At 34.7% G+C, this 24,956-nt stretch overlaps 1 protein-coding gene across 12 annotated transcripts in view; it reads right to left on the reverse strand.

Annotated features, from left to right (window-relative positions):
• CEP128 (centrosomal protein 128) overlaps positions 1-24,956 on the reverse strand; it is a 127,548-nt gene that overhangs the window by 13,980 nt on the left and 88,612 nt on the right. For 11 of the 12 annotated variants that reach the window (XM_083839759.1, XM_083839768.1, XM_083839769.1 and 8 more), the window contains 5 exons: positions 22,819-22,868; positions 17,546-17,569; positions 6,930-7,007; positions 4,746-4,859; positions 721-829 (listed from right to left, as the gene is read on the reverse strand). In XM_083839759.1, the coding sequence (XP_083695885.1) occupies positions 721-829; positions 4,746-4,859; positions 6,930-7,007; positions 17,546-17,569; positions 22,819-22,868 (375 nt within the window). Of the gene's footprint in view, positions 1-720; positions 830-4,745; positions 4,860-6,929; positions 7,008-17,545; positions 17,570-22,818; positions 22,869-24,956 lie in introns of those variants that run through there. The other variant, XM_083839762.1, reaches the window with a different exon arrangement.

Raw genomic sequence — 24,956 nt, forward strand, 5'->3', positions numbered from 1 at the left:
TATATTGAAAATAAATGGAAGGTGATATCCTTCTGAAGAAAAGTTTTTCATATCCATGTGCTGATATCTGGTGCGCTGAAAAAAAATATTCAAGAAATTTTTCCTAAGTCAGTAACGACACTCACGGAAGGATGTTCCTGCACCTGAGAAAGATCTAGTATGTCCTATCTTTTACTGAGCAGTTCCTAGCTGTATCAGAGATCCTGTAACCTTTTATGACCAAGTTATATGTACACTAAGGGACAGAAAGAATAGTTAAAAACAAATTTTGAAGTACAAGCAGAATTAGTGAATTCAACTCTTACTGTTAAACTGCTTCAGAAACATAAGATTAACCAGTACAAATGAAAAATGTGGGAAAGAACTTTTTGGCTGAGGATGTGTCTTTGGAACCTGAAAAGATACACGACTTACATGTGTATGATTGTTCATGCAGAGATTCAGAAAACAAGTGCAGCCTTTTTATTTGGGCTAGGTTTGGATGACAAACAGAAAATATTTTGTTACCCAGTTAAAAAAAAAAAAAGTATCACTGTGATGTAAAGTATTTCCTAGACAAAGACACCCATCTGGTATCTAATACTGAAATACAGCAGGACTCTTAAGATGGTTCTTGCATTTTTTGTCAAAAAGTAGAATGTCTTGCTCTTGCAAGTAAAACAGCATTAAAAGAGGAAATACATTACTTGTGATTTTTTTTTCCTCTGAAACAATACTTACAACCTGATTCTGAGAGCAGCGAGGTGGACAAAAAACTGTTTTGAGTTCGCCAACTAGAAGAGGGAGCAGCCATTTGTATATCAGAAATGTCAGCATCCATTTCCACATCCTATGGAAGCCAAATAAAAATAAACAAACCTCTTTATATTAAACAGCTGTAATCTTTAACAAAATGCATACGGTAATACATGGGTATATGCTGTGATTTCACACATCCTGGAAAACACTGTTTTGAATTCTCAGACTAAGTATTGCAGTTAGGATCAAATTAATTTGCTCATGAGTTTCATGCCTGTTCCATCACTACAAAAATCTTAGCACAAACTGCTTTGCCTTGAGAAAAGCATTGGGAGCACTGCAAGTCTTTGTTAATATAATAATTTGTTGCAAGAACATTCTCTTCTCTGTTTACATAACATCCACAGTGCAGGGCATATTGGCATGGCAAACATCAGGAAATAATGAATTTTTCATCAATGAATAGTCTACATTAATTTACTGAAATTCAACCAGTAAATAATAACAAAACTTAAATACATTTTGCCCACCACTGAAGAAACTAACTTCACTGATTTTTCATAACAATATACCTCAAGATGTTTTTTTCATTTTTTTCTTTTAGACATTAAATAAAGTTTGAATCACAACATTAGTATTTACATCTAGACCCATACAACACAGCTTTTTGGTGAGCAAAGTCATTTGGTCTATAAGCTAGAAAAAGAAGATAATTTTTAAAAGGCCATTTAAACAAAAATCTCTGTAAATCTTTATCAACAATACAGCAAGCAGTCCACAGTTGCATTACCTTCCAAAATAAGATTAAAAGCTTGGCTTGGTATCCAAATTACTCAGTTTCTTGAAATGAGAAGACATAATAATGCACAAATGCATCAGTACATAAAACATGCTATTTTGCTACTGAATTCTTATCATAAACACCCTTGGAGAATTTTGTTAAAACATCGTGCAATTTATTATCCTACTGATACTAAGATTTGAAAACCAAACAGAAAACAAAAATTCAACATTAATTTAGAGATACAATGAGCTTTTGTCCCATCAATGAAGAGGGATTTACTTCTATTAAGACTAATGGGAATTATACATATTAATCCCCTTACGTGCCGATGAGAGACTTAATACCTAAAATGTACATAACACAATAACAATTTCAGAAGAATAAAAAAAAAAATTAGTCTTTTCATTCAGCTTCCAGAAATGCTATGTTAAAGTAGAGCTTTTTTTTTTTTTTTAAAAAAAAGGCACTTCTACCAGCATCCACAATACACAATGCCTTTCTCATTACAGAAATTTCAACTTTCATAATCCACCTTTTCTCACACATTTTATTCACATTTAGGTGTGTTTGACTAGATCATAGAACAGTTTATGTTATATGGACCTTAAATATCACCTAGTTCCAACACCCTGCCATGGGCAGGGACACCTCCCACTAGATCAGGTTGCCCAGGGCCCCATCCAGCCTGACCTTGAACACCTCCAGGGATGGGGCATCCACAGCTTCTCTGGGCAACCTGTTCCAGTACCTCACCACCATCTGAGTAAACAACATCTTCCTAATGTCTAATCTAAATTTACCCTTTTTTAGTTTAAAGCCACTCCCCATTGATAGTTGTTGGTCAGATGTTTATAGCAGGGAAACTGTCCTAAAATATTTAAATCTATCCATCATAACATTTATCTTTTGGTTTCTTCTCACTTTTTATTTTGATTTTGCTTTAGTTGGTATTCTTTATTATTTATTTTATTATTACTGTTTATGTTTACCTTCTTTTTCCCCAATTTCTTCTTTAGCTACTATCCTTTCTTTGTTGAAAATCACTGTCAGCCTCCGGCCCCCATTATTAGAGGAAATATTACATTTTAACCTATACAAATAGCAATTATGATTTTCCCAGGCTTCTAAGCAACAGGTATTTCATGGACATCTGACAAGGCTATAGCAAACTGGAAAGACTGAGGGGTAACAAATCAAATCATAAGGAAGGAAGAATAATAACTGTTTTTAGGAGAACTTTCACATTGGTTTCATTTTTGCTCCTTAAAATGAAAGAGGCTAGGACATGCGATTAGTTAATATCTGTCTGAGATTAGTGCTTGCAAGCAAGCTGAATGAAGTGTGTTACAAGAAAGGTTAGGAAGAAGATCATATCTGAGGAGAAAGTTTAACAATTCTGGATAAATTAGTTGTGGAATTAATGTAAAATATTTTACAAAAAACTCCCTTTCTTAACACATATATTTTCTTATTTACCAAACATATTTGTCAGCTTTATACAGCAGAAGCTCTACATTGTGTATAGAGCATGAAACAAAACCATCAGAAAGAACGAACTTTGATGTCCTTGACTATACACTTCTACCAATCAACTTTAGAGACTCCTTACTGACAAATCATCAACATTTTAAAAACATGAAACAACAATGCATTTGAATTAGTTCCAAGGGAGGGTAAGAAAGGCTAGCATTAAAAAGGGATTTTTTAGACTAAGCCAGCCTGATCACTGAAATCAGATTAGCACCCGTCTGTTACTTGTTTTTGAACATTCTGTTCTATTTGTAACAGCTGTGACAGCAAAGAAGACTGTATGTCATGCAAAAACCCAATTAGGCCTGACTAAAAGAAAGGCATTAAATGCTCCCTCTTGTCTAAAGAAAGAGGAAATATTGTTTTGAAATCAGCCTTTTACGGATTCTGAACATAGAGTTCAAATCACACGATTCGTAAGCTCAGTCAGCTTAGTGCAATACTATATTCTAACTCTCAGCTGATTGCATTCCACTTAGATTTTCAATATTTTCCAAATTTCAGTGGCTATTGAATTAGTAACTCTTGTGTGAAGGCAACACAAATTCCAGAAATTGAAGATTATCAGTAGCAATAGTCTGAAAGAGAATCTGCTTTGTTTCTTGCTTTCTTACTGAAGAACAACATGGCTATCTCAAGTAGCTCAATACTTTCTTACAGCAGCAACTCACTAAGCTAAAATACACTGTCTTCGTTTTACCTTTTCTAGTTTTTAGAAGACCTACTGCTAAGTAGGTCAACATTTCACAGATCAAAGACTGCTGCAAAGGAGGTGGGGAACACAAACAGCTTGAAGTTTTTCGAAACATGGTGCTTGATCCTAGACTTTGAGCTCAGCTGCTTAGAGACACACCTGAAAATACATTGCTAATGAATCTTGATTCATTGCAGTAGCAGAAACACTAGCACAATTCTTCAGTTCTGGTCATTTATTTGAATCACTGCCTAGTTCTGTACCATAAGAAAATGTAGTTGTCCTAAAGTAAGGTGCTATCATAAGGACATGCAGTAATATGAAGTAATATGATAAGGAACAAGCTAATATGAACAGAAAGAAAGCATGTTAACAACTGGAAAGGTGGACTTGTTCCAGGCAATGGTTCTAAATTAAGAGCCCTGGATTTGTATTTCAGGGAGTCAGGAAATTATGCTTAACCCTGCTATTAGTCAGATGAGCGACCTTTAGCAAATCACTTCGTTGTTTGCCTCAGTTTTGTTTACGTATGAAACAGACATGATCATTTGTAAATCATGCAAAAATGAACTAGTGAAAAATCATTATATGTAATCTACAAATTAATATTCCCTTTAATGTTGGAAACAGGTTTCAATATTTACCTTCTACATGAAAGGAAAAGCGAAAAGTGAACAAACCAAGTCAAAAATTGCTGTAGAAGAAATTTAACAAAGCAATGGCATAAGTAAACACTTGAAAATAGTAAGACACAGGATAGCTTTTCCATGGAATTTTTAAGATTTTTTTTTTGGAAATTTTCACTTGGTAATGAAGACACTTCTGTCACCAAATTTTACACCAGCCATAGTAGCTACATAAAATTCTGCCACTCCAGGACAAAGCAACATTCATGTATGATTTATTCTGTGTTAATACTATGAGATAATATTACATTAAGTAAGCTCAGACTGCTGAGTGAAAGTAATCACAAAACAAAAGTGGAGTACACACACATACCTTGAACTGTTGGACTCTTTGTTTTGAATCTTCCAGCTGCTGCCGCAGAGAACTCACAATTTCTTTATACTTTGTATACCTTTCCTCAATCATTTCCCTTCGGCAGTGGGACTCCTAGAAATGCATCGAAACATCTAAATGATTTTGTAATGTGAAAAACAGTTAGTAAATGTTGGCTGGCTATTGTAAATACAGGTATCACCCAGAATTTTCCATACAGCAATGAACAAATGAATCACTAACTTTTAGAGGCTGAAATACAGGGACCATATGAAAGCATGATGTTCTGTACAGAAGAGTAATGCTAAAATGAATACAGGTTAAAATGTGAACATTTTAACGCCTCATCCTTAACGGGTAAATGATATCTTGTAACTCTTTCTAAAACTGATTAGTATCATAGCTTCTAACAAAGAATTGTGTAATGGAGAAAAATTAATTACAATTCTTTAGAAACAGATGGTTCAAGAATAAAGTCCAAGGATATGGACTAAAGCAGTATTTCAGAACAAGAAAACCTAATGCTTCTCGTAAGTAGCTAAGGATTCACTTCAATGAATACAGCTATCCCACAACTGGTGAGGCATTATCAGATGAAGATTTACTTTGTTTCCTTACACTTACAGTGAAAAAAATAAGGGAACATCTTGCTAACTCTGGAAAGTCATGAATGGCTTTGAAATACTTTATTCATGCATACCACTTGAGAATAAAACATGCTAGATATGTATCATACTACCATAGGACATTGTTATATAGCTCTTTGGCAGGATCTAGAACACTTCCTATTGTACAAAATATTCCAATGCATTACTTCAAATAGAAGAATTAATGGAAGCTCAAAACTGACATAATTCTCACAACTAAGGTATAAAACTTACTTTCCTTGAATAATAAATGCATAAATGATAAATTACTTACTAAACAACATACACTTGTTGGCAGGGTCTCACGTTAAGAAAGCAGTCTTTAGAAAACTTAAAAGTACATGGGAGAGGAACAGAGCTCAAATTAAAACAAAGGATTGTGGTTCCAATCTCATAAATGCTGGCTAAGTGATAACTAAGGCGAACTAGAAAACGACAACATAATTTCATAGTAACTTCAAGTAAAGAGTGAAACTGCGAAGGAGATCGTAGGAACTCCACATTCACGCTTCTGTTTTGCCCAGCTTAGAGCAGAATTTTTGCTACAGCTAAGTAGAACCATCAGAAACAGAAGACAGATGTCAACCTCTGTCAGAGCAAAAGCTCTTCTGGGGATACTTGGAAACATGAAATTGAAGTTATACATCCCAACAATATTTTTCTATTAAAAAAAATCAATTAGCATTTTTGTTCCTAACTCTATTGATAATGACATCAATATCACACCATAAAACAAGGTCTGAATCTGCTCTAGTATGTCTTAACACATGACCTCATGCAAGAGCATTTTGAATAAACAATGTTCCAAACAAGTATGTTTTGAAAGGTTTGTGAATATGTGAGGAGGAGAAACAACAAATGAAATGCGAAATGTTACGCATTTATCTATGATTTAATACTGATTTAAAATTTATTTTGTCCAGTGAGAACCCAAATTCTCTTTTAGCAAACCACTGACTTCATTCATGGGAAGCAATGATAATGCAGTGGTTAAGCCACCCAGCCACTAATTTAAGGCTATATGTTCTTGACAGTACCTCACTGCTACTGTCAAAAAGTTCCACCGACAGTGATAGTGAGAGAGAAGATTTGACAATTGTAAACAAAAAATATGTTTTAAAATAATAATAAAAAAACCATCTGTAAAGCTCCTCTATTTTCACTCATTAGTTTAAATGTTGAAAAAAACTGGTAGAATGTATTTTATTACAGTATTTTGAATGTTAAACAATGAATATCAGAATTCAACACTCAACACACATACTCTGAGTCAGTAATTAGGCCCTGACCTTTTACACTCAGTACTCAATGTTTGCTTACTATATGGAACACCCCAGCAGTGGTACTAACCAGGACTAAATTAATGACATCAATAAAGCTATATTAACAACAACAACAAAAAAGGTTTACCGTATGGTTTTTTCATATGTAATTTTATATATCTCATTAACTGATTTATCTATAGATATGGGGAGGACATTAACTAACCAAAATAATTTAGAACTACTGAAAAAGAGTTAAGTAAAATATTTCTCACTCCAGTATCTTTGAAATCTTCTAACAGGCTTAGTTTCTCAGGAACAGACTCCAGATGGTCTAAAGCAACTCGAGTACTCTAAGGAAGAGAAAACAAGAGAAAACATTAAAAAAAAAAAAAAAAGAGAAAATAAAAAAACAAGTAAATCAAAGAATCATACAGTTTTTCCTCATACAGTTGAAGTTTCATGCCTTTGATCATTCTTATGTCAGATACACCATCAATTTAGAAGCAATTACATTGTCTGTCTTGTTGTATGTTTCTTTCCTAAAAATTCCTAACATTGTTTTTAAGGTTGTAAGAGATACGCTTCCTATTAAAAAGGAAGATCAAGTTTCAGACCAAATGGGATTCATTTGCACCTCACAAAAATGAACCTGAAACCAATATTCAGGCCCAATAGACCAAATTGGCTAGTGAACATGAGACAGTGATTTCTCTGCTTCTCTAATTATTTAGTTTAATTAGGAAAAAAATGTACTGGCAGACAATGATATTAGGATCTATTCCTATAAAACAATCACTTGGTTAACAATTAACAACCACCTTGCTCTCATCCCACTTCTAAATTCTGCACTAGGAATGGAAGATTCAGTAGGACAAAAAACAGACATACACCTGGCTTATCTTTAGATGAAGTCTAAAATACGGCTCTGTTTTCTGAATAACTTCTGCTCTTCACACAATGTACAATGAAGCAGGAAAACATTCCAGTCAATGGTGCTTGAAGAATAAGAACATTGTCACCACAGGTAAGAGGAAAGAATTTTGAGAGATGGTTAAACAAGAAGCTCTTGAAACTTGCTGCTTTGAGAGCAATAGGAAGAGTAAGTGGAGAGCCTACAAAATGGGGGAAAAAGGATTGGCCAGCAAGGATATTTTACATTTGAGGAAGCACAGGAAGAGTTGTCAAAAGTGAAACAGAGTAAAACAAAGATGCCTTAGTCATTTAATGAGAACAAGAAAATAGAAATGAGACATGGAAAATAAAGTGGAGATAATCTAGGTATAAAGCTAAAACATGAAGCACTTTTCTTTTATACTAAAGCATTAATTTTGTTAGATTTAAAATCTTAATTTTAAAAATAGTACAGGAATTATGTAAGACTGCATATACGGAGATATGCCTGGATGACAAGTAAACCACTTCCTGCCCTGGGAAGCATTGAGGACACCCAGTACGAACAAGTCCTTAATTGCAAGGTTGACATCTGACGATGACTAATGCTGACAAAATCCTGTAAGGACAGGAAGGTGCATACTTGGGCTGATCTCCAGTGAAGAAAGTAACTCCAATCAGTTTCGCAAAATTCAGTCAGAACTAATAAAGTTTTTTGACTTGTAACAAGAAAATAGTACATTCTGTCTCAACAGCTGCATGAGGTGTTAGTAGATTTTGCATTTGGCTAGCTGTGGTTAGACCAAACTAAAATTTATCATCATAAGAAATCTTGTATTTTAATGTGCAATTTAATTTGCTGTCAAGCTTTTTTTTTAACTTACAAAACTCATCTACAAAGATTTATTAAGAGAAAAGTATTATTTTTCCTGTAACATATATGGCTGTTTACCAGAAAAGAATTATAGAACTTGCAGATATACGTTAATAATGAATGTATAAAATGGATTCTTCTTCATATTTCCAGCGTGCAGTCAGCCAGGAGGCCTACATATAGTGTTTAAAGTGTTTTTCACAGATTATAACATAGAATTTTTTTTATAGCTATAAAATACTTTTTTTTTTTTTTCCAAATGTGACTATACCTCTCCACTTCAAAATGCCTAGAGGTATCTATCACTCACTAATGTTTCCCTCTTCTAAGTATCAACCATTTCACTTTTACCACAGTAAAGCCGTAGTCATTCATATTTCATGCTTCATTTACAGTGGCCTTATCTTCATCAAAGCATTGATTTTCCACTACACTAATTTATGATGAATTGTAACGTTTGCTGCTTCTTTCCTGAGTAACCCCTGGTCTGCATGCATGCTTCTGAGGCTGAGAAATATATGAGAGACAATAGACTCTAAGCAATCAAATCTCTACCTGGTCTCATGAAATGCAAACTTAACTATATGTGAATCAATATATTGATTCACAACATTCAGCAATCATCCTGCTATCATACAGATACATGTCCATGAAGTTTTTGATTCTGAAGAGCAAAATTCTCCCACCCCTTCAGAAACAAACTCCTTCCTCATGGAAACAATCCAAGAATTGTAACAAAACACCATCTCTTTTCTTGGTCCAGCACCAAATTAAACTATAACTACTTTATGCTTATGGTATATATTACCTAACACATTTGCTGAAGGAGTGAACTGCTGGAAAACAGACATTTGAGATGTCATACAGAATTGAAATAAAGCTGTAGGGGACGCAAGATAAATTTAACATAGTGGCTCCTCATGATGCTATGAAGTATATTCAATTTATAGCAGTTTTCTAACTACAAAGATTTTTTATTCTTTTTTAATAAAGACCTGTAATCTTTTCTCATCATAAAAGGAACTCAGGTACTAAGTGTATGCCCACGCCTTAAGCCATCCCACTTGTCAATTCCTTCTCTAAATTCCAGTGACAAGACCTTATGTCAACACACACTGTAAATGAAGGAAGGTGCTCATCATTTCTCCTCTCCAAGTATCTCCTAAACATATCCCATCTATTTCACATACTACTTGTGAAAAATTTTAGCTGTGCCTCAGCTTGTGTCGTTTAAAGCTACTGTTACGTTATTAAATGTCATCTTGACAGCAGAAGACCAACCTTTGGGTTATATGCATACTCAGTCCTTAGTTTCTGGGTCTTATCAAAATCATGTGGATAAGGGTTGATATAGGCTTCTTGGATTTCTGACAGTTTTTTTGGCTTCAAGAAATGTAATCCTAACTTCACACACAAAATGATGGGTTCTGAGCTAACAATTACTGAGCAGGAATGAGATCATGAGGTAAACTACACGCAGTTCCAAGAATCTGCTAATTCAGTGTTCAATAACAGTTAGAAAAGCTAAATCAACACAGGACATAATTACGAAAGGAAAAAAGCAAGCCAGAGAACATAACTATTCTGAAGTATGACTCCACAGCAAGCTCGCATCTTGCCTACTGAGTGCAGCAGTGGGAAGCTGATACGAAGAGAAACAGTTAGAATGGGGAAAGCTCAGAGAAGAGCAAGAAGATCAGCCAAAGCCATGGAACGCTTCTTCCACATGAGGAATGATTAAATACAATCATTCAATGGAGTAGGACTCTTCAGAAAAGACAACGGATGCCTGAGGGGAGAAATGACCAATTTGCTTAAAAAAATCACAAGTCACACAATGAGAGAAAATTTTATATGGGTTTAAGCAGAATTCGGGTCAGTTCATGAATGAGAAATCTCAGGAAATGATTCCAAATGCATAGAAACTACATCTACGTCCGGAAGTCTCTGAGCTTTGAATGGCTGGAATCTGACCAAATGAATGAATGGGAAACAAAATATTTGCCTATCCTGTAACATACACTCTTCCCTAAGCTTTATATTTGGGTCATTGTTGTAATTTGGTTGCTTTTACATTCTAAAATTGTCTTTAGTTTTCTGAGCAGTTTGTGAAGTGATTTGAATAGGACAACCAGCATATTCAGAGACAGAAATGTGTGGCAATGGCCACAAGATAGAGCACAGGAAGTTCCGCATCAGCATGCGAAAGAACTTCACGGTGAGGGTGACAGAGCACTGGAACAGGCTGCCTAGTGAGGTTGTGGAGTCTCCCTCTCTGGAGATATTCAAGGCACGTCTGGACGCCTACCTGGGCAGCCTGCTCTAAGGAGCTTGCTTTGGCAGGGGGCTTGGACCCGATGATCTTTGGAGGTCCCTTCCAACCCCTTCGATTCTGTGATTCTGTAATGTGTTCCCTTTTCATAAAACCAACCAAGAAAATTGTGATGTACAAATAAAAACAGAAAAAATAAAAAGCAAAGTTTCCTAGGGAAACATCAATAAAGAAGAAGGAAAGAAAATAGTATGTTGAAAAACGTGAGAGAAAGGTGATGAAAAAGCTTTTAGCTGCCCCACAGAAATTGGTCTGGTAATTTAGTGAAATGCACAGCAACCTCTACAACATGGATCAAATGCCACACTTGTATCATTAATGACTTGTATCATTAATTCTATTAAGAGAGATGGATTTAGCCACACAAGATAAAATATGAAAAAGGATGTTGGAAGCACCTGAAACAGAGGGCATTTAAGTACTGTTAACTTTTTTCCAAGAAACCGGAAAGCTATATGCCATAATGCATACAAATAATCCTAAAGAGAGCAATCACATCTGTCTGCTCATTATTTAACAGGGAACAGAAGGTACTGATGGAACTGATAAGAGGAAGAAACACCAATTGTACTGAGTGAAGCTGTATTCATAGTATTTTGCTTAACAGCAGACTCCTCCATAGAGTGAGTGCTATTAATCTTCATGTTTTTAAAATAAAGACTATTTATTTTGAATAGGGGCGTTTTACGTTTTCAGAGAATGATAAAACAAATTACTCATTTTCCACAACTTCATACAAACATTTTGATGTTCAAACTGCATGTGAACAGTTAATCCTCCTATACTGATGTATTCTTGTTGATAGACTGTTTCACACTATCTCGAGGGACAGGTCTAAACTGAGATCACATACACATATTGTTTTTAGTCTTGAAGCTTCAATGCTAAATTCACAGAAATCAAAGCAGGTTTGTGTATAGTTCTCTTAAATTTTGTCTTTATATTCAACAGACTGAAAACATAAAAGAAAACAAACTTCACTGACTTTCACATATGGTGCTCTTTTCTGAGGTAGGTAAAAACAAATGACTATCTGTATAGCACAGATATTTCTGAATATTAGAGCTGACTTAAGTAACCGTTAGCTAATCCCCAAAGAATATCCATAAAAAGACTAAATGCAACTATAAATTTAACTGACTGCGATGCATTTCATCAGGGAGTTACACATAATTCAGACGAAGGATGTAATCTTAAAGGTGACTTATGATGACTTATTTTTAAATTGACTTAGCATGTTGTATACCTAAATAGCAAGAATAGGATGTATCTGGCACTTTTAAAAGTATCTTTTGCTTTCCCTGTTAATCTCTGCAAAACTGTGCATTATCAGCTTCCATCTCCAGAACTAGACTGATGCATGTTAAGCTCTTCTTTTAACAGTGTGTGGTTCTATTTAAGAAGCCTGAGTTTGTTTGTTGACCTTCATATACCAGGCAAATTCCACTCTCAATGGGACATTCTGTGACCCAGTACATCTTCCATATGGAGGGAACTTTAAGAGAAAACAATATAAATATTGTATATCATTATATTCCACTTATACCACTTCTCAATTATACCATTGTTTTGATGATTTCAGCATATTAAGAAATCAATTTACGTTTATGAAATAAACAATAGATATAAATCTGAGTTACACAACATAAAAGTTCAATGGACTTTTATTAAACAATATTGTTTCATTGATGTTCAAGCTAGCAAGACTTTTTTTTAAGCAAAAATTGCACTTGTACTAATGAAAAACAGCAAACCTTTGCTAACAAAGCATTGCAAATGTCAAACTAACTGAACTTTTAATCCAGACTCCAGATGATTTTGTATAGGGTGGACAACATTTTAATTAACAGAGCTTCATGGATGCTTAATTTAACATTCACAGTGACACGGACCATCTCTTTTCTCATTCATTATCACTTAACATCCCTATGGTAACTACAGGAATTGTTTATAGGGAAAAACATTAGATAAGTGTTTCACAAATTTTCAGTTGTTTGATGCATACTAGTAGCTGGAAATGTGGAGGAGGTAGTAAAGTCTTCTGGCAAGCCAGCTGTCTGTGAATCATCAGCTAGTGCTCTTAGTACTACAGGGGTACACAGAACTAAATTTTAAGAATCTGTTCTTTATCATTTACTAAGATTTTGATCAAAGATATCCAGAAATAATTACAGGATATTAAAAGAAATATAACATATGAGGCAGAGTGCGTAATATAAAGTTAGTGGGCACAGATTCTTAAAAGGTAAAAAGACTTCCTTGTCATTCATAATGCTAACATCAAATTTCAGAAGCTTTGCAGACTAAAAATCTTTACATGTAATTTACATTAACTTTTTTTTGTACACTAACAGTATTCATTAAGCCTTTCAAGAAAACATTACCAAAATTAATTCACAGTCTCCATGGACAAAAAATATTGTTCAAATTTATAGCTGAAAAAAATCTGAATGCAAAGAGAAGTGATTTAACCAAGGTTTCAGAGCAAATTAGTGTCAGAGTAGGAAAAAAATTAGGAATTTAACTCATAGATTTCCCCACTTTAATCAAAACTTGCATGACATTGAAAAAGTAAAAAACACTACAGTAGCATTAATAGTTCTAACTAATTTCTGTGTTTCTAAGGTTATAATTTGACAGAATATAAAATTTAAATCTAAAATGAAGGCTTTGCAGTACATTAGAAACATTCTAATAAACAAGACAATTTGTTGTCAAACAATTTTAACTTTTATGATAAATTAAGTGAGAAAATGCATGCTATAGCACATATATTTTTATCTTATCACACTATAAGCATACTATATTCTGTGAAAGAATTCACAGATGCACCCTCCCTCGATGAAAGGTCAACATTTTTAAGTGGAAGAAACAGGACTCCACTTTAAAATTACACTTACATGCATATATATTCACACTACATTAAAAAAAATCTTTGGTGATGACCATTGTATATTAATATTCCTGGGTAAACTAAGAAATAACTTATGATATCTAAAAAAATTAGTCTCTTGTAATAAAGATTTATACTGAGATTTCTACTTTCTCTAACAGAAAAGCAGGATTATTTTGGTTTATCAAAATCTGGCAAAAATGTTCAATATTTGCAACTTGTAGAACATGTTATACTATCTTCACAATACCAAAAGGAGCTTTCTGCCTAGAGAATCTACGGGCTGTTAGGAGGAGCATTGCCAGCAGGTCAAAGGATGGGATGGAATGGGAGTCATTTAGGTTGGAGAAGACCTTCAAAATCAGCAAGTTCAACCATCAACCTGACCTACTCAGTCCCACCACTAAACAATGTCCTTTAGTGCCATGTTCACATACCTCTTAAATAAAGGAGGTGACCCTTCCCCTATACTCAAGGCTGTTGAGACACATCTGCAGTGCTGGGTCCAGTTCTGGGCTTCCCAGAACAAAAGAGACATGGACATACTGGAGAGTCCAATGAAGAGCAACTAACATTGTTTAAAGGACTGAACCATCTCTCTTATTAGGAAAGGCTGAGAGAACTGGGATTGTTCAGCCTGGAGAAGAGAAGGCTCAGGAGGGATCTCATCAATGTGTATAAATACCTGATGGGAGGTTGTAAAGAAAACAAAATTAGGCTCTCTTCAGTGGTGCTCAGTGACAGGACAAGAGGCAATGGGCATAAACTGAAACACTGGGGGTTTCATCTGGACATCAAGAAATGCTTTCTCACTGCAGACACTGCACTGATGCTGCAGACAGCAGCAAGGAAGAAAAGGAAGGTGAGTGCCAGGAGAAAAAAAACACCTGGCTATGAGTGCTATCAGGCAGCAAAAGTTACTTGATGGGAGTGAGCAGAAGAAGGAATTGGGGAACCTTGGGAACGTTCTCTACCCTCAGAAAAAGGAAGTGACACACTGGGCTACTGATGAAAGGAAAGGAAAGGGAGAGGCAGGCAGGATGGAGGATCTCAGAGTGCTGCTCCTCTCCCAGGCGTTTGTATAAGATCAAAGAGCTGCTGTATTCTGGGAGGACCAGAAGGCCTTTGATGTAATGGTAGTCTTGGCAAGACACTACAGAAGCAAACCAAGAACAGAAGAAAGTATTAACCCTTAGATTTAAAATGTCCTAAACATTCACGCATGCAAAGTGTGACAACCATGAAATAGTCACAAGAGCAAATTGCATGGTGTGCTTATTGATGGAAGGCGCATTGAGAGAGAGAGAGAGAGAGAGAGAGAGAGAACAAAAAAGAAAGAGAGCCCTAACATGAAGAGCGTCAGGCAGTCCACAATCTCTGTGTGAGATGCACTGGGGACAGCCAGCCTTCCTGTTCTTCTTTTAAAATGGGTGATAAATCAGAAAACTGATGCAACACTGAGCCTGTTACTACAGTAGAAGAATCTGGTAGCTTTCACATTTCTGAGTGTGTCCAGACAAATTTCTTTTTACTGATATTCAAAACCTTATTTTCATGAATATAAAACACAAGTTAAACTAAAACACACAAATGTTCATACTGGAAAGGAAATTTATATTAAGAAAACAATATTGCAGAATACTTAGAAAATTACTGGAGTTGTCCTAAATTTATGACTTTAACAAAAAGCTGAATAATGTCCAGAAAAGTCTGATCCAAATAGTTTATGCAAGTGGTATCCTCAGTTCTGGGTTCTCTACCAAAAATGCAAGCTGTCTTACTGATCAAAGAATACATAATGCATATGTTCCTTGGAATAACTGGTTGATTTCAAATTCAATTTCCCAGTATTTTTAGTACTACTAAGGCAGAGGAATCTGATTTGCAGTTTATTCTCACAAAGACTCTGATGTAGAAACCCACCAAAGTCAAAAGCACCACACAGTAGCAGTGTGTTAATTATGAGGAGTAGATACACTTCCCATTGCAGCTATACCTGAGAACGCAATACAGACTTTTTTTTCCAGGAAAATCATATAGCTTTATATGTAAATAACATAGGACTAAATTCTATACGTAAGAACGAAGCGACACCCAGGAAGATACACTTTACTAAACTACACTTTACCTATAGAGAAATCATACTCATTCTTGCAAAATGCCAGACTACATACTGATTACCAAAGTAATCAGGAAAATTACTCATTAATAGCTATGTAATATTTAAATCCAATGAATTGAACAGTATTTAAAAAATCCGAACAAAACACAAGTGATTTGCCTGGCATAATAAAGGAACTTTACAGCAAAAGTAAAATCAGTGCCTTGGGAGCATTCAACAGCCTTAGGGACAATCATACCTTTCTTGCCTGAAGTCTCAGTGTTTAACATTACACATCTTCCTATGTCAGCAATAATGAAAGAATTGTTTGACTTCAAGTGCTAGGATTTAGTATTAAAAACCTGCACTCAGATGTTACCTCTCAGTTTGCAATATGAAAATGATATTTTACTGATAATAATCCTCTACCTCTTCTATATGAACGATAACTTGAAACAAACAAAAATATCAGGAAGATTTAGAACTAAATGGAGGAGATTAAAAGTATTAAAAAAAAAAGAAAGACTTCAGAAAAAAGTAGAAACAAACATCATCACCAAACACACATTGAATTTGCATGAAATTTTGCTATTTGCAAGCAATTACCCTCTGCCTGTGCCAAAACTGGGCTTTAGGAGCAGAAAGTACATGGCATTTGCAGGCAGCTTGACTCATGGTTCGTGAGAAATGGATGGCAGTGGATACATGACTGACTAGTTGTCATGAAAGCAAACCATGATTAAGAGATGCTTCTGAACAGAACTAATGTCCTGGCAACAATTTACATTCACACAGCACTATGCAAAGTGCCAGGCCTCTGACTTTGAGCATTAATTCCCTATTCCTACAAGGCAGGAGTTCCAACACTGCACTCTGATTTACAAAGGGCCTTTTATGTGTGAATGCAAGTTGTTTGTTTGTTTGTTTGTTGTTTTGTTTTGTTTTTTAACATATTCAATACATTTTAAATATATTTTTGAAATCTGAAGCAGTTTTCAAAGACAACAGTTATCAAGGAGGATGAAATAATTAGCACTAGCAAATTTTAGAAGTCTATATTTGCAGACTTACACTGTCTCATTACTGGTTTCTTTACATGAAATTTTCTGAGTTTCCAATAAAAAGAAACTATAGTTCTTACAGATACTATTGTATGATGTCTTATTGGAGTTGCCTATAAAAGAAAAAAAAAGCAGACCCATCCCAGCTAGTCCGCCTGGTAGACTTACTAGCTTGAGTCATGCGGATAATTGATCCAGCTGCATTCATGGCACGTACATACATTAAGGTTTTTGTCCTTCAAACTTATTATCTTAAAATGGTATTCCTCCATGCTTTTGGTTCCAGTGCTAATGTGGGCAGATAACTGATTCTGTCTGCACATCCAGTGAAATGCACACACACAAGTCACTGGAGTGATTATATCTAACACATATACCTCAACTATTTGGCAAATAGTTTAATTTCTCAACTATGTTGAAGAAAAGCATCCTCAGTATGGCTCAAATCTACCATATTTCTCTTCCTAGGGATGTGGACTGAACTGCACAGAAAAATACAACCTTACATTTCATTTGATATAGCTGGTGTTCATATAGCAGTGAAAATACTGTAGTGAAAACCTCCACAGGAAGGTGCAGTATAAAACTACCATGTGTCTTCATCTTCTTAAAATGACAGTTAAAAACCCAGATGGCACCTTTTTTTTTAAAAAAAAAAAAAAGTACATAAAAATCACATTTTTGATCATCAGTAATCTCGCTGTGATTGGTTTGAAAAAGAATTTAAGAAACTTACCATTTCTAAGGACATAATCCGCTCCTACAAATAAAGTACAAGTCGTGGTTAGAAAGTAAAGAATATAAATGCAACATAAGGTGAACAAGCATGAAATGTTTCATTTTGGTTTTTTTTTGCAGTTTGTATGATGTGTAATGATTTTGTTAAAATGTCACTTAAAAGGAACTGCTGTACCTGATTGGACCTCTGACCCACTTATCAAACTAACTCACTTTGAAATTTGCTCTGAAGTAAAAGAAACATCCTAGAAACCAAGAATTTAAAAACATATTTACTCCAATATATATTTTTTTCAAATAGTACTGTTAGATCTTCAATATTGTTAATTTTACTCATGTATCCCAAAGTTTTCCTTCCCTTTTTGATGATCTGTGGCTGTAAATCTAGCATACTTTGGAGTTTATGTCATGTTAGCATCTGTTTTAATTTTCTTTTAGGCATTTATTTAGAAAACTAAAGTATAAATTCCATAGCATTATTCTGTTATCCAGAAATAGCTCTGAAGAACAACTAACGTCATCTCATTATTAATAAAACAGTGGCTAACGTCAGACAGAAATAAAATGCAAGTAAAATAAACTTGTGTCAGTTTTAATTCAGTACAAAATACAGGAAACATAGAACTTGTATATATTTTAACATTCAGTTTTCCATTTTAAATTATCTTTATGAAAAAGACGGAGCTAGTAAAATCAAGATAATGTACTCTGGCACTATGTCCTGACTGGACATAGTATTTTAAGGAATTTGAGAAAACGTACATTTAAGTGTTTAGCTGAGCCCACCTGACCATTCAGACAAGGATTCACAAGAATTCTTAATTTGATCACATATTATCTTTTAGAATGTGTGGGATAGAATAGGTTTTTTTGTTTGTTTTCTCCTCCTTTCTGGTTAGATTAAGCTAAGAATCCTTACACTTTTTCCTGTTCTTTTCATCCCTAACAGTTAAAAATGATTGTAATAATCTGGATTTATTCTAGCAACATCCAAAGACAAAATCCTGAACTGGCTTCACTAATTTGGAAACATTTTCTTAGACCAATGGAAGAAAGTGGGAGCCAGAAGCAGATCCTGTTTGCAAGAATGTGAAAGTAATTTTCTTTTTTTAAGCCTAGGTGAAAATGAGCTACAAAGACTCTTCAAGAGTTATTACTGTCTCAGAAAACTGTAAAAGAATGGTTATGTTCACTAAATGAACAGGTGTGTAAAACCAACATTTACATATTGTGTATTTACTTATTTGTGTAAAACCAGCATCACTTGGAGTACTGAAAAGCTAACTTTTATTCATGTAATCTTTTGAAGAAAACACACAGTTCACCCTAGTGAAATGTTTAAAGTTCATTCATTGAATGATCTCTGGGGTACGAATGATTTTAGTTTTCAGCATCAGCTTACAGAAGTTTTGCCTTTGATTACAACAATAAACCATGGGCAGAAAGAGTGAGAAAACATACTGTAGGAAAAACAACTGTAGTAAGTGAGGATGAAAAATATAAAGTAGTATCTGGAAAAGACTGATTAGTTTTGAAGATGTGCTAAAAATAACAAGCAAGACTGTTCATGAAAATATGTAGGTGGAAATATATAAAGGGAAAACAGCAATGCACACACAAACAAGTTTGATGGAAATCTAGTACACTATTAAATACAACTGTTTAAAAAAAATACTGACATTTTGCCAGTAAAATGTGGATGACTTATAGTGGATCACTAAACTGGCTGATACTGGAACTACATGGACACTGACATTAGTGTGTCACTAATTCCACAGTAGATGAAAATGGTTTGCAGTTGTTTTCACAGAGAACATACATGCAGTTGAATATTCCTATTATCATGCACAGTATACTATTTTCATTAAAGCCATCTTTTGTACCATGAAACAGTTTTCGCAAAAAGAAAGGTGAAAACATTCAGAGGCTTTTTCTTCCAATGAGGTAAGAAAAGAAGTGAGGTTATATTCTTGGAGCAGCCACGGAAAAGCACATAGAAAATGTTCCAGACTCCTCACAAGCTAAATATTATATGATTATGTATATGACTGCACATGTAACAACAGAGTAAGCATATATGTAATGAGAACATACTGTCTAGAATATATCTAAGAGTTTGTGTTACAACTATATAAACTCTCATAAATTTGTGTATAACATAGAGATTCTAGGCAAAAAAAAAATGAAAGAAATTGAAGATGCAAAACCAAGAGTACAGTGATGTCACCCAAAGCATCAGTCTCCTAGCTCCTAAAAAGCCCTGTATCAAAGACCAGCATATAGGTTCCATCTCCACCACATAGTATAAGAAAACAGTCAGGTCCACGCAGTCCAACTTATTACCTAAGCAGAGGAAGACATGAAAACTATGTGCCCAACATTTCCTTGAACAATCTTCATAAAATTGCTCTTTTCTCTCTGTTAGCTGATGGCATTGCAGAGGCAATGATTTTACTCATCTATATCTGAATGAGGAATACCGGTTATTTTCTGAATCTTTGTTTGGGTAACTGTAAACACATCACTTCCTAAAAGGGAAATTTCCACTGGGGGCAAAATAAAATCTATTTAGTTAGAACCTATTAAGCCTCATTCAAATTATTTTTTAAAAAGGTGATGTTTGCCTCCCCTCAAAAAATGAGCAAATGAAAAATACAATAAAACACACATCCCTAGCTCTGGGGAATGCTCTTGCTACTTGATGAGAAAGAACCTCAAAGTATCCCCACAGTCACCATTTCTCCACGGCAATACATGGATTTCTGATAGATTTCCTTTCTTCTCTAGCTTTTCTAAAACTATGATTGGCATTCATGGCTTAAGTGTCAAGAAGTAACTCCCTCAGCCATGATAACCTGGCTGCTTTCAATCGTTTGCCAGCAGTCTAAAACATAGGCTTTCTGCCCACCTGTTTCCTGAACGTGCTTTATACATACATTCTATTTAGATGCAAAGAAAATGCATCAAGGATTGACTTAATACACACAATTCTCTGTACATATACAATGTTTATTAAAACAGGACCCCAGGAACTGTAGACAAACTGTTTACAACAATCAATATCACCTGTTGTCCATTGAATCAAGGACTTACTGAGCAGGCCCTAACACCCAAGAAATCCTATTTAAGGCCTTATGGACAAAGAGTATTATTTTATACGCTAGTGGTCATTAATAAGAAATAATTAAGTTATAGCAATCTACTTCAATGAAAGCATTCATACATCAGCAATCCATACATGTGCTTTGCTGAACTGGGGCTCAGAAGTAACAAATGCTCCATGTCAACTGGTTAAAAAGGGTGAGAGTTTCGGTTCTATGAAATGTCACAGTTAAAAAAACTCTCACCTTCCTCTTACTTCCTATGCTTTATATATTGAGATGCAACAGCATGGGGATGTTCAGTTGCAACTACATGAGCTGTTTTTTACACCTATTTTCTAGCAAAGTTTTATATATTCAGCCACTGAAAGATTAGAATAAAACATTACAATAACAGAGCAAGAACAGAGCATCCCAGACTGGGACCATTTTGAAACATATGGACCATAGTGGACAATTATTATCTAGAAAAGTAATTGATGTTCTTGCTGAGTACTTCAACTGTGAAAGCACATGCATCTGAAGAAGTAAAAAAAAAAAAGAAAAACAACAACAACAACAACAACAAAAACAAACAGCTATCAAGCACTTGAATACAAATACAGCAGTCAGAGCAGTACAAGTCACATGCTTACACAGAACGGTCAGTTAGGGAAGGGCATAGAGTAATTCAATCAGGAACTGGTCAGACCTTCAGAAATACACACAAGTACATACACACACACATATATATATGCACACAAGACACTAATTTGACACAACTTTTCTCCTGCATAATATTCCTCATTCAGTCAGAAGGAACATCATTAGAACAATTTGTCAACTATAGTGCTTCACAGGAAAGCAGATACTGAATTTCTTCACATGAAAGGAGATCTTTTTACATTGATGTAACTAGATATGCACCTGTGTAAACTGCTTGCGCAGACAAGCTCTCAGCCTTGTTGAACTTGAGCTGCCAGAAAGCTAGGCCAAGATTTTTGTTTGAACAGGAAACAGCTGGATTGGTGTGTTGTGTAATTTTTGGGTCTTGCAACTTGTCTCTTCTTACTGGATCAAACTGTTTCTACACTAACTGTTTGATACTTCTAGCCCTCAAAATGCATTATATTTACTATATGAGCAGAGTCAGCATACCTTCAAACAAAATTCTTATGGTCAAAAATAAAGATAAACAAAATTACTTTTCTGACCTAACAGCTTTAGGGTCATCAATTGCCTCATAAATGTTCTGCTTCCAGTACAGTTACAAAATCCTGTTCCACTGATACATTATTCTTGTTGTATCTATGCTTTTTTATATTCATGTTGGGCATTACTTGCTGCGATTTTTTGTTAAAAATTTCTTTTTTTCACTCTGTATTCTGAAGAATACATGCACTACCATCATAACTTCCCAAACCTCACTGTTTAGATATTCCAGCTTGGTTTTGCGTTCCTAGCCATTTTCATTTCAAAGGAGCACATGTTTTCTTTGACTGTAATGCTTAAATATTATTCCAGAGCTGAGTCTAGGGTAACTCTCACTTTCTAAGCACAAATGTAAAGAGCTTAACACTAGCAGCTTTACTGCTAGATGCCATACAGTGAGGATTTACTTACGTTGTATCAAGTCCTAGCATATATCAGCTGGTCCTTTCTTCCTCAGGATGGTGATAATGGTAATGACATTTAACATTTCAGAAATTTGAAGCACTTACTTCAAATCTTTTTCATTTTTTTCCCAAGGTACAGAAGAAAGCAACATACTCCAGAAAATCTATCACAACCAATGAAGTAGAATTTAAAGCATCTCTGCAGTTCTGAACTCAGATTTACACCACCTCTATTCCCATACAGTGAAGCCAGCAGTAAGACATACGACAACAACTTCAGTATATACTGTGACTTGAAAGAAGCATTCTTTTCACTAAAGAACTAGATTTATTGACTCATTGGAGAATGCTAACTACTTTAATCTTCTCTAATGTGCAACTTAATCAAAGGGCAGAAACTCAACAGTGAGTCTTACTAGCTATCAAGTCTGTATTTGGCTGCATATATTTCCAAAGCTGAATTCAAGACACAAGCAAGTTCAGAAATTTGTAATGCTCTAATACAATTTAATAATTTCAAGTATTAACAAATTAATAACAAAAAGTGTAGCTAGTTAATAATACAGAAAGTATACCTGGAGAGCTCCCATTTCTTCCTCTCTTCTGAGAGTCTTCTCTAATAGCTCTGTAAAATGAAAAATGGAACGAGTAAATTCACCTTCTTGCCTTGCAGCCTCACAGAAAAAATACTGTGTAAAATAGTCTGAGGTTTTTTATTTTACAGCTTACACAGCATTCCTTTTGACATAATTAAACTAATTGCTGAAATGTGTAAGTGATACAATTGTTTCCAAGCACAGGCTCTTGAGGACATTAAGTTAGAAGACAACAGTTTGATTCAGTAATTACAGGACAAACCTCCTTATGCTTAAATCAATATTTAAGTGTGGTTTTAGATTTGAATGAAAGAAAGAAGCAGAGATTCACTCTGAAAATTGACTAAAACAGCAATACATCATCAAAGCAATGCAATTATTTATCAACATTTACTCTAGACTGCTTTTTCATCAACAAAGTTAAATCCTCTGGGGAAAACAGTGTGAACAATCTTGATTATTGTCAAGATTATCAATATATCCTCTCACTAAAATGGAGTAAAACAATTGTGATGACAGAAATAGCCAGTTCACTGCAACAAAGATTAGAAGAGTTTTTGCATTTTTAGTAGTCTTTATACCATAAAATCCCGCTAATTTATATTCATAGCAAATATATAGATAGGCACATACGTATCAGTTCATGTTAGAAATTAATTTCTGTTTGAGTTCTGTGGAATATGTCACATGAACTCCTTTCCTATTTTGTTTCATTCACATACTTTTATGATTACCATTATGTTTCTGATCAAGTGCATTGTATTTAGAATTCTGGGAATCCTTAAAGTTAAAACCCAATGGAGAGCAGAAAAAAAAAAAAAAACCACCAACCTGCTGCAGGCTTATTACTACTTTAACTATCAGAAAGTTTCTTAAAATCTTTGCATGAAATGAACACTGCTGTAACTAAGCCAGTGACTGAATCAAGATGTGCTGCAGTTTCCTAGCAATTAGGAGAGTTATGAGATTACAACATTGCCTTAACTACCCTCAGAGGACTGAATTCTGACTGTTAATTCCTTCAGCATCCAAAGACACAATACAGCTAACTGAAAGTACCTGTGTACACCTAAGAAATAATGATTGAAAATTAATACACATAGTTCAGTTATCAAAGATAAACTCAAATGATGTACAATAAATACTACTTAAAATATTCTACCAACAAATATTTGCCTTCTTCAAATTTTCTTCTTTTTTTTCCTTCTTCTGTTTTACTTCTCTTCTCTTTACTTTTCGTTCTCCTTTCTCATTATGATATCTCCTCTTGATTTCCCTAACCTGTTATGTTTATTCCTGTATTTCATCACCCATTTCTGATTACATGCAGGTTACCTGAGACTTGTTTTTGGACACTAGTCCTTTCAAAGGAATATAGATAACATACATAAAATTTTAATTATTTCATTCACAAGCAGACATATTGACTTGCTGTTCTTCCTTCCTAGTTTCTACACAGTTTTTTCAATTCTTTTCTTTAATAAAATAACTGTTTCTTCACTTTCTTTTGGCATGTTCATATGTTTCTGTATTATCCTTTTGTATGCTTTTCAGTACAATGATTCAACTGCCATGTAAATTACTGTAGCCAAATGTGCTGCCATCACCATTAGTTACTAAGAGATTTGGGTTTGGAAAGTGGCTGCCTTGTATGTTTTCCTTGGGTATACTCCAGTATTGTAACTGACTTGGTAAAAGTTAGTATTGTAGTACTAAATTTAAAAAAAAGGAAATGAGGAGGGAGGACTAAATCTACGAGACAGGGATGGGAAATGGAAGATTCTTCCCTGCATTCCATCTGATCAAAAAAAAGATTTCTATACTCAGCATTGCTTTATTTTAATTATAACGCAACACTTGACTTTCCATTGTACTGATATTACTGTTCTAAGTGAAAAGGATGTTACTACAAGGTTCTTTTCAAAGGAGTTTTATAAATGTAATGCAAACTGATCTGATTTCTGCTCTAGATTTGAAAGTTCTGTATCTGAAAGTAGCGATCTCAAGAATTCATTTTCTTTACTGTACCACTGCCTAAATTGGCTGCCCTGCAGGACGCTTCACAAAACTTTGCCCCAGAAGAGTAGGTAGTTATTAAAGTGATGTTATTTAAATGA

This window comes from Anser anser (assembly GCF_964211835.1).
Source record: "Anser anser genome assembly, chromosome: 5".
Taxonomy (NCBI): Eukaryota; Metazoa; Chordata; class Aves; order Anseriformes; family Anatidae; genus Anser; species Anser anser.